The sequence below is a fragment of the Geotrypetes seraphini genome, chromosome 1 (assembly GCF_902459505.1).
Source record: "Geotrypetes seraphini chromosome 1, aGeoSer1.1, whole genome shotgun sequence".
NCBI classification, from domain to species: domain Eukaryota; kingdom Metazoa; phylum Chordata; class Amphibia; order Gymnophiona; family Dermophiidae; genus Geotrypetes; species Geotrypetes seraphini.
Genome location: NC_047084.1, coordinates 293,800,124 through 293,814,132, shown reverse-complemented (window position 1 = coordinate 293,814,132; position 14,009 = coordinate 293,800,124). Strand labels below are relative to the sequence as shown.

Genomic DNA, 14,009 nt, shown 5'->3' with positions numbered 1-14,009 from the left:
TTATTCTCCTGCAACAAACCAACTCCCGCCCCACCCCCTCCTTTCTCTCCCCCTCCCCTCCCTTGGTTCCCTTCTCCCTCCCTCGTCTCTTCCAATCCAACTATGATAAACTTCTGTTAAAACCCCAATACTTCCTTCCTCGTTGCTTGTAATTCCTACAAAATGTTGTAAATCCGTGTTCAGACCGGATCCTAATTTAATTGATGTGAACTGCCTAGAACTCTTTGGGTATGGCGGTATATAAGAACTTAATAATAATAATAAACTTATACCATATAATCAACCTAAAAAAAGCCTAAGCCCCAAATGTCCAAAACAAGGGCTTCTAGATTCACCGAGATTTCTTTCAGTTCCTCCACATCATCATCCTTGAAAATCATTTCCAGTTCAGGTAGATCTGTGTACCATAGTGCTCTAATAAACTTGTGAGCAGTGGTAGCTGACTGGGACCATCTTGACAGCAGCTAGTCCCACAATGCGAACGTCAAAATGATAACAATAACAACTAAGTATGTTACTTATCTGAAGATGAGGCAGGTCTCTCCATATAGCTTCCTACTGCTGAATAATTAGAAATCAAATATAAATGCCTGAAAGTGACCTAAAACCCGGCCCCTTGAGTTTTGCTAACACGTCATCAGGAGGGAGTATGCTCGAAGGGAAATTGGGTTATTGCAACAGGAGTTAGCAAAACTGCTAACTTCCGATGCAGTAGCCCAATTAGCAAAACTTGAGTCGAGGGACCAGGTTTTTGGTCACTTTATGTGTGTTTATATTTGATTTCTGTGCACGAACAGTAAACTAAAATTCAATGCAAAGAAGTGCAGAGTAATGCATATGGGGATTAGAAATCGGAAGGAGCCCTATGTGCTGGAAGGTGAGAGGCTGATGTGCACTGATGGGGAGAGGGACTTTAGGGTGATAGTGTGACAAGGCGGTGGCTGTTGCCAGAAGAATGCTAGGCTATATAGAGAGAGGCGTGACCAGTAGAAGAAAGGTGTTGATGCCCCTGTATAGGTTGATGGTGAGGCCCCACTTGGAGTATTGTGTTCAATTTTGGAGACCGTATCTGGCAAAGGACATAAGAAGACTTGAAGCGGTCCAGAGGAAGATGATGAAAATGGTAGGAGGTTTGCGCCAGAAGATGTATGGGGAGAGACTGCCAGTCCTGAATGTGTATACCCTAGAGGAAAGGAGGGACAAGGGAGATATGATTCAGATGTTCAAATACTTGAAAGGTATTAATGTAGAACAAAATCTTTTTCAGAGAAAGGAAAATGGTAAAACCAGAGGGCATAATTTAAGGTCCAGGGGTGTTAGACTCAAGAGTAATGTTAGGAAATTCTTCTTTACAGAGAGGGTGGTGGATGCATTGAACGCACTCCCAAAGGAGGTGGTAGAGAGGAAAACAGTGACAAGAGTTCAAAAGGGCGTGGGATGAACACAGAGGATGTGTAATCAGAAAATAATGGGTATATATTGAAGGAACTAAGGTCAGTACTGGGCAGACTTGCACAATCTGTGTCCCATATATGGACATTCAATTGAGGATGGGCTGGGGAGGACTTTGATGGCTGGGATGGTTAAGATGGGCTGGAGTAAGCTTTGATGGAGACTTCAGTAGATAGAACCTAAGCACACTACTGGGCAGGGTTCTGGGTTTCTGGCCCAAAAATATCTAAGTAAAAGGACTATTTAAATTAAATGATTAATTTATGGAGCCTTTATGGTTGGGCAGACTAGATGGACCATTCAGGTCTTTATCTGCTGTCGTTTACTATGTTACACATTCCCTTGTTCTGTCACCATTTGTCTGAGCATAACACTTTGAAATGCATCCATGATCCTTCTACTTCTTTCCAATTCTGCAGATGGAATTTTCCAATCTACTTGCAGTAGTTTGAAATCACCCAGCAAGAGCAATTTAATCTTAATCGAGTTGCTCTGATTGTATCAGAGGTCTATAGACAACACCCGTGTAGACAAAGTTCCATATTCTCTTTTCAAGGTGATCCATATTGCTTCTTCCTTTTCCCAAGGCCCCCTGCATTTGAAATGCTCGAGTATTGTTTCTCACATACAAAGCTTGTATGACACCTTTTTGACCAGTTCTGTTCTTCCTCAAAAGGTCTTATTAATGGGAATCACTGAACCATTATTGCAACAATATCTAAGTTTGCCTCTAACATCAGGGCTTGCAAATCATGAACTTTGTTGTCATTGTTTTCCAGCTACATTTCAGTGGCATTCTTATTTTCTGTATAGATTTTATTTTTGTTTAGTCTCACTTCCTACTGTGTTGCTAAGAAGTGAATTGCTAAGATTGTTGTTTACATTGCTATCTTTACTATTGTCACATCTTGTCTTTTGCTGGGGGTGACCACTAGAAGTGACCTGCATCCATATGCCACCCCAACCTTCTAGTTTAAATGCCTAGAAACATATTGCCTGAATTTCTCAGCAAGGACTTTTTTTTCCCTGCATTAGTAGGATGCATCCCATCATTACAATATAGTTTTTTTGTTTTTCTATGTTCTTCCTCCTATTGATTCATAGAATAATTTTGGGTTCCTCCTTATTGATTCATAGAATAATTTTGGGTTCTAGCCCTGGCTATTTGATTCCTCTAATATAATTTCTGCCTTTATATATTAATTCATGGTCAATACGTTTTTTAACATGCTTGTACTTTCCATCTGTGATAGGAATTCGATCTAAGAAATTGTTTTGACAGCCATTCTTCTTGCAAAGCGGCATTGTGTTAGAATAATCATCCTGCTGCTTGATGGTGGTCTGTACAGGAATGTAATTAAATGCAATTTTGTAAAAAGTTAAAGATCTTTTTTCAACCTGTTAGTACAGGGGTCTCAAAGTCCCTCCTTGAGGGCCGCAATCCAGTCGGATTTTCAGGATTTCCCCAAAGAATATGCATGAGATCTATGTGCATGCACTGCTTTCAATGCATATTCATTGGGGAAATCCTGAAAACCCGACTGGATTGCGGCCCTCAAGGAGGGACTTTGAGATCCCTGTGTTAGTACATTGGTATACCTAGCATATTTGATACCCGGGACCGATCATTTTTTAACACTCTCTCTCCTATATATAATCCATGACTTGCACAACAAATGGTGTACCTAGGAAAAGACAGCATCTTAAACATTGCAGTGAGCACTATAACATCAATACATCCATTGTAAAACTAAACAAGCCAAATCAGTACAGATCAATTCTCCATAGTCAGTGGCAACAGAAAACCATGTCTTTTTCACACAAATACATCTTCACCTAGTATGGAATAAGTAACCACAAACTAAAAATAGAAATATGTAAACAAAAATTAAATTGAACTACCAAGAAGCCAGATTCTGCATACAATGTAACACCACAGAAACAGAGGAGTTCCCTGAATGGAAAAATCTTGAAAATCAATATAGCTTGCCGGTCTTATGTTTTGCGGGCGGACTTCCTGGGGCACCAGGCCGCTCAGTGGTATAAATTAATATCTGGATTTTTAAATAAGAAACCAAAGACTAGTCTTCGTGATATTTGGAGAATTGAGATAAAGCATCAAATTACTGCATCTCAATGACCACGAATTTGGGCTTGGAGGATGTGCTGTACGATGTGCTGTTGGCATTTATGAGACAAATTTGTTTTTTCTTGTTACATAGAGCATTTTGGAACCCAGTTTGTTTACAGAAATTAGATAGCTCTAAGTCTAATAGATGCTGGCATTGTCATCTTGAAGCTGGGACATTAGATCATTTACCATTCTATTGTCCATTGATACTTCAGTTTTGGAATTCCATTTGGGGTCAAATGAATAATTTACTGGAGAATATGGTGGCTTTATCATATGATACGGTGTTATTTGGTACATCAATGAGAGCTAAGAGCCAAATATCTGCTAATAATAATAAACTTTTGCTCATTATGACAGGGGTTGCCATACAGCAAATTATGAAAAATTTGAAAAATTGGGATCGGCTGAATTATATTTTTTGGTGGAACTCGTTAAGCCAAATCTTTAAAATGGAGCGGGTAATAGCCATACAGCAGGGGCATTTTAAGAAATTTAGGGATGTTTGGGAGCCATTAACAAAATATTGTATAGAATGAATATTATTTTTTCCTCTGTACACACACGTCCAGGGTGGGGAGGGGGTTGGGGATACTTTATGTTTTCTTATGCTTAAGAACAATTGTTGGGTATAAGGTGGAGAGGGATATTTGATGTGAATTAGACCTTAATGGAATATTATGGGCTCCTTTTACAAAGGTACGCTAGGGCCTTACCGCGCACAATAGCGTGCGTTAAATTCCCGAGCGCGCTAGCCACTACCGCCTCCTTTTTAGGAGGTGGTAGATTTTCGACTACCACACGCTGTGTGTGCTACAAACCCTAGCGCACCTTGGGTTTTGGCCAGGTACTAGTCACCTGGATTGGCCACCATTAGAATGGGCTACTGGGCTTAATGAACCATTGGTCTGACCCAGTAAGGCTATTCTTATGTTCTTAAGTTTTGTCTGATATTGACTAGGAGTTCATGAAAAAGTTTTATAAGTGGCTCTGCAGAGTTTTCATATAGGATGTGGAACATTACCATGATAGTTTGGAGGTGATGCAAGCATTAATAGGTAGCCAGTGCAGTCTTAGGTGAGAAAGAATCATATTTTGTACCATACCATACATTTTTCTTCTTTAGCACAAGTTCCGACTAGAATTCAATGTGGTTTACAATAAGATTCTCAATCAGAGATCGTGAACAATGAATGATAAATTAAAGAGAGTGTTGAGTTTGTGTTACTGGTTCAAGGAGAAAAGGTGAGTGTTTAACGTTTTTCTGCTTATTTGGCGCAGGTGTAGTGGGAGGTTGTTCAATATTTTGGGTTCCTGGAATGTGAAGGTGGATTCATTGCAGTCAATTCAAAGTACATGTGAAGAGGAAGGAATAGTGCTGCCCGATTCACCAATTCACATTGGTGAATTGGACTCATTTGACCAACCATCCCCCTGGTGAGTCCTGACATACCTCCAGGGCCTCCTAAAGCAGCAGCAGCGGCAATGACTGGTGGGCAGATGCAGAGTTCGAGCAGGCTACTCGTGGCTTGCCCCATTAGGGGTCTTCCCTTTGCTGCATCACTGCTGATGTCACTGACGCAGTAGAGAGAAGCCCTGGTGGGTAGGCCACGAATAGCCTGTTCAGAGCACTGCCTCTGACCACCAGTCATTGCCGCTGCTGCTTTAGGAGACCCAACGGTTTGTCACATCTCATGGGGGGAGGGGGGTCAATCAGGCAGTGCTGCATAGGGGGTTGGGAGGCATGGAAAGCTGCTGCATAGGGGGCTAGGAAGGAGGGATGGAAAGTTGCTGCACATGGGGGGAGAGAGGAAGAATTGTTGGACATGGAGTGGAGGAGAAGGGAGAGATGCAAAAAAGAGGTAAAAAGGGGTGAGAGGGACAAATGTTGGATATAAGGTGGAGGGCAGGGAGAGATGGTGCATGGGGGGGAGAGAGAGAGAAATTTTGCACATGATAATGGAGGGAGGTTAGGAAGAGATGCTGTATGGAGGTGAATAGAGCAATTTGACTCAGAGTAGAAGGCAGGGGAAGAGAGAAAGAGAGAAAAGAGAGATGGTAGACAGTGGGAAAGAAATGTTGGATATGGCAGTGGAAGGTACAGAGATGGAAGATGTATGGTAGGTACAGAGAAAGAAAATGTCAAATGGGCAGGAGACCATTTTGAGCAAGTTAACAGAAGATGAACAGAAACCAGAGATTGGGACCAGACAATAAAAGGTAGAAAAAATAATTTTATTTCTATTTTGTGATTACAATATATCAGATTTAGGCAGCTACAGGGACTTACCATTTATAAAATCAGGTGTTTTAAAAAATATCAACATATCTGGTGCAGCTATTCAGACTCCAGCGCTGAATATGAAGGAACTTGTCTGAGTAGTGACAATATTCATCTGGATAACATAGGACAGTCTTCTCTCTGCCTTGAATTATCCAGGTAGCAAACTGAGTTGTCACTATCTGGATCAAGAATTCTGGGACCACCCTATCCTCATGGGACCAAACACAATCCGCAAGGGGAAGAGGCAGTTTGTAAGAATATTCAGAGATACTATCTGATCTCCAGAAAATCCCAGTTAGTAGCACTAATCTAGATAGATAAGACCAGTGCCATTTTAGAATAAGAACTGTTCTCCAAAATGACACTTTTCTGGAGTCAATCAGCTATATTTTGAAATACTGCAGTGGTATGCAGGTGTGTGACTGGGAATCATCCCTGCCTCATTGGATCTCTAGAATCGGGTAAAATACGGAGGGTGGGGGGAACCCATCCATTTTTTAAATTTTGTGGTGCATTTATACAGTCTAGGTTTTGATGGATGGTGGTTGGGAGGGGAGGGGTGTTAATTGAGCAAACCCATAGGGAGCTTTTCACATGTTTGTCAATGGGATCATGGCTAGTCCAAAAATGAAACTAAAAATGAATAAACATTTGTTAGTTTTTCTTTTGTATACAAAACATAATAAGAAATATTACAGGTATTTTGTTTCCAATGAGAGCACATCCATAAAGGCTTACTGGCATAGGGAGTAATTTTATAACAGGGTAGTAAAAGAGGTGAATACTTTATGCTTGGTTTATAAAGTCTTATCAGACAATGAAAAGAGCCTTCAGAAACAGCCATTTATTACTCCAAATCAGTAAGAGAAAAAGTTTTCATAGGACCTTCATATAAACTAACTGTATAGACTTCAGTTCATATACATATGGCCTTGTTGGTCAAATTCGGAAATGTGGGGATAGTTGTTCATTCAAGAAATTGCTGAAAATGCATTTATTCGTTGATGCATTTCTTTGAGCATTTGACCTATTGCAAAGATTGAGAGGTCCTTTTATTAAGGCGCGGTAGCGCATTAAACTGCCTGCCGCGCTAGTCTCTAACGCCTCCATTGACGAGGCGTTAGTATTTTGGCTTGCCGCGGGGGTTAGCGCGTGATGAAATGTCCGCGCTAAGCCCCGTAGCGCACCTTGAAAAAAGGAGCCCTGAATCTTTCTGCTTTTGTTTTTATCTGTTCTGACCGGTTTCAATATTTTATATATGTAATTTTATTGTAAACTGTTTTGCAATAAAACGGTATAGAAATTTTTAAAATAAATAAATTTTTTAAAATGACTTGGAAAAAAAACAGATTTATGTAAACTTCCCAAAAATCAGTAACTTGAAACAGCAAAAGATAATATATAAAGCTAGAATAGATACAGCTGTAGCAACACTATCCTAACAATAAATCACACTTGCAGCTGAAGTTTGATCTGCCCCCCCCCAAAAAAAAAAAATAAAATCACTACCACAATTGTGCTTCAATCCATAGCTCTGTGTCAGGTTTTAAATTAAAAAAAAAAATAACAATAAGTTAATACACGGTCCCAGAAAAAGAGTTTCATTTACTTATTATTACATTTATAATACATTGTTTTATATGAAGGTATTATAGGTAGGCTTTACATGTGGAAAATCCTTTATAAAATCATCTGCCTAATGGAACACTCCAAAATATGGTAAAGTTACAAATAACTGCAGCCCAGCTGCTGCAAATTTACAGGAAGTTAGTGCTGCTCCGATTCTTTATTTGCAAGGTTTTAAATTGAGCTTCATTTTAACAGCTTTATGTTAAGAGTGCTAGACTAATCTAGTCAAGCGTGGTGCTGGTTGCACACATTTTGTAGTCTCTTGCATCCCTTCATTGAAAGGTACATATTGAATTAAAGGATCAAAGTGGACATTTATCAATATTGTATCTGCAATTGCCTTTCCTTTCTCTATAAAGGAATAAAAAATATTAAAAGGAGACTCTGGAGCATTTACTTTGTAAATATAATATTGAAGACACCGTTCTTCCAGCTTTTTTTTTTATTCCTGATCTAGCAAATTCTATGTAATAAGTCTAAAGTTAAGGCCTACATCAGCGTGTCTGGCCAATGTAGGAAGCTAACTTACCCCCACCCCCACCCTTTTATGAAGCCGCATTGGTGGTTTTTATCACTGGCCATAGCGATAAAAGTTTCGATGCTCATAGGAATTCTATGATCGTCAGAGCTTTTACCACCGGGGGCAGTGATAAAAAATGCTAATGCAGCTTCATAAAAGGAGGGGGGTTAATAGGTTTAATTGGCACTCATAATTGGCACTTAACACCTGATAATTACCGTTAATTTGACTTATTTGGAAGTTAGGTGTCTAACTCGAAAAACATGATTCTATAAAAAGCAGGTACCTAGTCCAAAGCGCCTACCTAAAAGTGGGTGTGGTTAGGGGCAGATTGTGGGGTTTTTTTTTTTTAATAGTTAAGGGCTTCTTTTTGAATTAGGCACTGTTAGACACCTAACCTAGGTGCAAATATTAAGGCGAAGAAAACCCTGGCATAAATAAAGTGCGCTTAATGTTGCTTAGGTGGCGCTAAGCGTGATTCTATATAGTGCACCTAACATTTATAGCATCGCATTTAGTGCCACATCAGTCGGTACCGATTGTTTTAGGCGATCTATATAGAATTGGGCTTGATATGGTTGTTTTTGTTTTTTTTAAATAAATCTTTATTGATTTTTAAACTTTGACAATGCAATACAATTATATGAACATAAATATTTCATAAAACGCATTATTAAACATACAATTTATACTTAGAACAATCATTTTCTCCCCCCCTTACCAAATTACTACAATAAGACAAATTATGTAATTATAATATTATAATTAAGTATTTTAATAAACAAAATATCTTTCCCTCCTCCCTTCCTCCCCTGGATGTGTAAGGAATTCTATCAACCTAAAAACTAACTACCTAAATAAATAAATACATTACAATTATTATGATGTTACAAATATAGTCAATGGACTCCACACTCTATTAAATGTACTGCTAAACCCCAAACACTCTGCATTCATTTTTTCATATTTATACGTGGTACAAACATTTGTCCACTAAAACGTGATATGTTTACATTCATTCAGAAGTGTTATCTGGGCTTCTGAAAGTGTAAGCTTACATATTTCATATAATTCTTTTGTTTTCTCTTTTGGCTGTCTTCACTGGTCTCCTTTTTTTTCCCCATACTATATTTTTCTTATAATTGTACACTTTCTGGAATAACTGGTGTGGTGCTGTTCTATTTCTATCAAGCCTGTTTTTAATGGTTTCCTTCATTTGTGTACATTATGCTATGCTGTAAGTGACATGTCTGCAGGGCTTTTCTGGTTAACACTTGTAAGGTTAGGCGTGATCAAGGAGGATTTTCAAAAGCGTATAATATTTTTTTCTTGAAAATATGAAAGAGAATAAGAAGTCTTAGGCCCCCTTTTATCAAGCGTTTTAGCACAAGCCGGCGTGGTAAATGCTCCGACGCTCATAAGAATTGTATGAGTGTCGGAGCATTTCCTGCAGCAGAAGCGCTACCGTGGCTTAATAGAAGAGGGCCTTGACGTAATTTGTTTGGACTACCAACTGAATTGTCTAAAAATATTTTTGTTTAATTATGCTGCTTGATGCATATAAGAGTAGCATCGGAACATGGCATATGACTTTCTGGGTGGTTTTTCTATAGGCATTATAGACTAGATTAACAAAACTTAAGTTGTTTTTTTTCTTATCATATGCTGGAATCTGCAAGAAACATGTTACAACATAAGCAAAAATTGAGAAGGATTTCCATGAATGTGAAGACTTGTTATTACTGCCAAAATTTGTGGCTTGTGTCTGGTGGCTCCATGGGGCTTCTGTGAAAGTGTGCTGGCAGAATACTATAAGTGGATTTGATTTGTTCTTTTTTTATTCTTCAGCCAGTGCCAATATTTGCAATGTCATTCTTATGAGGCACAGTGAGCTGGAAGAAGGCATTGATGTTTTCGACAGTAATGGAAAGATTATTGGATCTTCCAGAATCGCGGCAAAACATGTATGTCCTTATGTTTTTTTTTCCTTATATATTGTAAAAATTGTTTCATTATAATTAAGTTCTTAAAATGTGCTATCAACCAGCAGGATATATGTGGAGACCCATAAGCTGTGGATTTATTGAATAAGTCTGCATGAATCAAGCTTAGGGAATCAAAGAGGAAACATACTGTATAGTATATTTTAGAGAGCTAGATCACTTCCATCAATGCTCCTTAATGTAGCCAACTCAAAATGATGGCCTGTTTGAATCTGAGGATAAATAGGATCATCTTTCAATTGCATTTATTTTAGATTTTGTTCTCTTCCTCTGCAGAGCTTTTAATTGAACTGCTCTATGCAATGGCAGTACAACATCTTTTTGTTTGGAGGGGCGGAACAAACCAATATTCCAGCCCACCTTCCAAGCTTTCTAGTTTCTAACACTGTCATGTGCAAAATATTGGTGGGTCTCTGGTCTCTGGGGCCCACCCATTCTGCTGCTTATGTATTCAGGAGCTCCCTAATGAGCTTTGCAAATGCTTAGAACACTACTACTACTACTATTAATTATTTCTATAGTGACACCAGACGCACACAGCACTGTACAGAGTCACAAAGAGTAAGAAAACAGTCCTTGCTCGAAAGAGCTTACAATCTAAACAGGCAAGACAGACAAACAGGATGTCATGGAAATGGTTAATCAGCTGGCTGGGTTGGATGGCAGAGGAGTAGGGTTAAGGATTGAAAGCTGTACCAAAAAGGTGGGTTTTCAGTCTGCTTATAAACAAGGGAAGGGGCTTGACGGACAAACTCGGGTAATTTATTCCAGGCATAGGGGCAGCTAGATGAAAGGAACGAAGTCTGGAATTGGCAGTGGAGGAGAAGGGTAATGTTAAGAGTGACTTATCTGAGGATTGGAGTTCTCTGGGAGGTGTTTAAGGAGAGAGAAGCGAAGAGAGATATTGAGGGGCACTATACACTAGCACTGCCCGAATCAGGAAAAAAAAAATTTGATTAGATTCAGCCTATTGAATCGATTTTTCAATTCGATTCGATTAAATTTTCCTGCCCAATTGGGTGTTTTATTCAAACATCCTGGTGGGTTTATTTTATAGCCTCTTTGCCCTCTCCTACCCACAATGGTGCTGTGGTGTAAACAAAATAAACAAACAAAAAAGACTTTTCCTCTCTGTTAAATCCTAGCTCACGTTCGCGGCCTTAAACCAGCTTTGGCAGGATACACATTTCAAATCTGACATATTGTAATCACATGGGAACTGTGAACCAGGCACCAGCAACAGGAAGAGCAGGTTAGAGAAGCACTAGTCTCACTGCACTGCCAGCTGACTGTAGTTCTGTCAAACCGGGATTGTTAGACCATTTGGGAGGCAGGCTGGGGTGGGGGGTGGGGGTCAGAGTTGATACCTATGTGTGAATGTGTGTGTTGGGGGGTGGCAGTACAAATGTAAACATTGGCCCCTGTTCACTGAAGACCTTTGGAATAGCACTGATGTATCTTTTCTACACTTAACACATTATACACATGGGTCAGTACTGATTGCATACACACACATGCATGTACCATATTAGAACACACAGATCTGTGGTGTGCATGTACTGTACATATCAGACAACAGTGCTGACAATACAAACATGACTGCTGTGCACATAGCAGCATACTCCAAACTATATACCCATGAGAGTGACAGTATGCAGTCTGTATGCATATATATTATACACAGACTGCACACACATACACACACACGAAGGCAGTGCTGATTCTATACACATAGGACTGTACTGTGCACATACTGTACACATTCTGGATGTAACCCCCCTACCCTCTTACCTGTTAGCCAGGCTCTGGCGGCAATGCTGCCTGAAGGGCATGAGATAGTAGTTCATGACGTCGAGCAGCAGCTTCTGACAGATGGGGGTCGAAGCGCATGAAGTCAACTGACTGGACATGCTCCAAGAGCTTGGGTGCTGGAATGAGGGTGAAGCAGAGGTGCTTCATAAGGTCCGGCGCATGCTGCATGTGCATCTCGTGCTCGTGCTCCAGCCAGAACACACACATCTGGAAGAGCTAGCTTGGACTTGACGGGTGGCAGCAGTGAGTCAAGCTGGACGCACAGCTCATCGAAGTTGAGCAGCAGCATATCCTCCACCAGGTACTTGTTGGCCAGCTTCTTGGTCTCCTCCAGGCCATGTAGGGCGGCGATCTTACACACCTGCTTGTGGTTCTGCACCGAGATCTGGTCGTTGAGGAACTGCATGCAGAGGCGCGTCACCTGCAAAATGTGCAGGAACTTGCTCCACAGGACCTCCTCCACAGTGTCCAGTGATAGTGTCACTTTGGCAGTGTACAGGTACTCCAGCACCAGCCGCAGCCCGATGGACGAGCATCCCTGCAGCACCAGGTTATTGTTGGCCCGCAGGCTGGCCAGCAACTTATCTTCAGGCGACCAGGAAGGTGTGCTAGGCTCGTCCTGTGGCCCCACCTCCCGTCCGGCTGCAGCACTTCCGAATCTGCCAGGCCGATTTTTTTTTTTTTTTAACTAATTGATTCGAATCGATTCACCCAAAGTGAATTGGGCAGCACTACTATACACTTATGCATTTTCCCCATAGATGCAAAATGGGAATAAACCTTTAGTACAGCCTGTTAGAGTTGTTAAGCAAGGAATGCAGGTCAGCTGGTTTGTCAAATTTTGAATTACAGAAAAAAAAAACCCTTTTCATTTGTATGTTATTTTCATCTTTGAAAGCTCTATAGTACCATTGTTTCTATTTTTTATTTTTTTGTTTGAGAAAAATGGGTAACATGTTTTACTGAATGTCAACAGTCATATAAAAAGTTATGTAGTTGAAAAAAAAAAAAGGTTTTCACAGTTTGTTGAAACAAATTTTAGTTGTGTAGGCTGAAAAACTAGCATAGGCATGCCACTAATACTGTCAATGGAGATGCTAATCAAATACATACACACAACCTGTCGGTTATCCGCATAGCACATAAAGGCATACCAGTACCTGATGTTCATTCTTAAATAAATGAAGTTATACAAGCTGTTTGTTGGAGAAAGAAACTCTTAAATGTACAGTAGATAATTTATGCAGCATTAGAAACACAAATATTAAAAATAAGCTACATAAGAACATCCATAACAACACCAGCTTATTACCCATGCCTATGAGCTGCCAACTTAGGGGGAGAAGAGATGATGCCTAACGTTGCTATCAAATCTGTACATTTCTTATTCATATTTACCATCATAATGCTGTTATACCTATGGAAAGTTAGTTGATATCACAAGCTGTAAATGCCAATACAACTCATTAATGCATTGCAAGCACCACTTTAAAGTCGCAACTCTTTCTTAGGTTCTTCATTTAAGCATATCATGATTGCTGTGCTGGTACCCAGCTCCATAAAGGCATATAAATTACCAGGGTTCAGTTCTTGGCCATGCATGTAGAGAAATTATCCTGAAGTTGTAGCATTTTCTCTTAAGCTGTGCTTGTGTTGATTAAGGAAGGAAAATGGTTTGCCATGTTCTTTTTAAGTTGACCATCCCATCATATCCTGCCAGTCACAGCACCATATATACCAAGGGCTTCCCTTGTCGAGTTGTTTCAGCCAGTGTTCACCAGCAGCTGTTGCCCTGTATCTTGTATATTGCTGTAGAAAATATCAAGGCCTGCATGCAACAAATGCTCTTCACCTCAGTGGAATAGATGAGCAGATTTTGGCAATCATATTGTAAGGGGGAATATCATAAGAACATAAGAACATAAGCAGTGCCTCTGCCGAGTCAGACCAGAGGTCCATCCCGCCCAGCAGTCCGCCCCCGCAGCGGCCCAACAGGTCATGACCTGCCTTAATCACCAGAAGGGGCCCCCTTGCCCCCTAGGTTTCTCATCGAAGTCCTATCTTCCCATCAATGTCCTAACCCTCCGGCCTTGCACCTGCACGACCTGGTGAGCTGTCTATACTTATGCAACACCCCAGCACCTCCCTCAGTACCCCACGATCCCCTTTTCCCTCAGG

General features: G+C 40.3%; 1 protein-coding gene across 6 annotated transcripts in view; it reads left to right on the top strand.

Moving 5' to 3' along the window:
- SFXN5 (sideroflexin 5) overlaps nucleotides 1–14,009 on the top strand; it is a 534,682-nt gene that overhangs the window by 274,384 nt on the left and 246,289 nt on the right. For all 6 annotated transcript variants that reach the window (XM_033953624.1, XM_033953617.1, XM_033953601.1 and 3 more), the window contains one exon: nucleotides 9,865–9,980. In XM_033953624.1, the coding sequence (XP_033809515.1) occupies nucleotides 9,865–9,980 (116 nt within the window). The remainder of the gene's footprint in view (nucleotides 1–9,864; nucleotides 9,981–14,009) is intronic.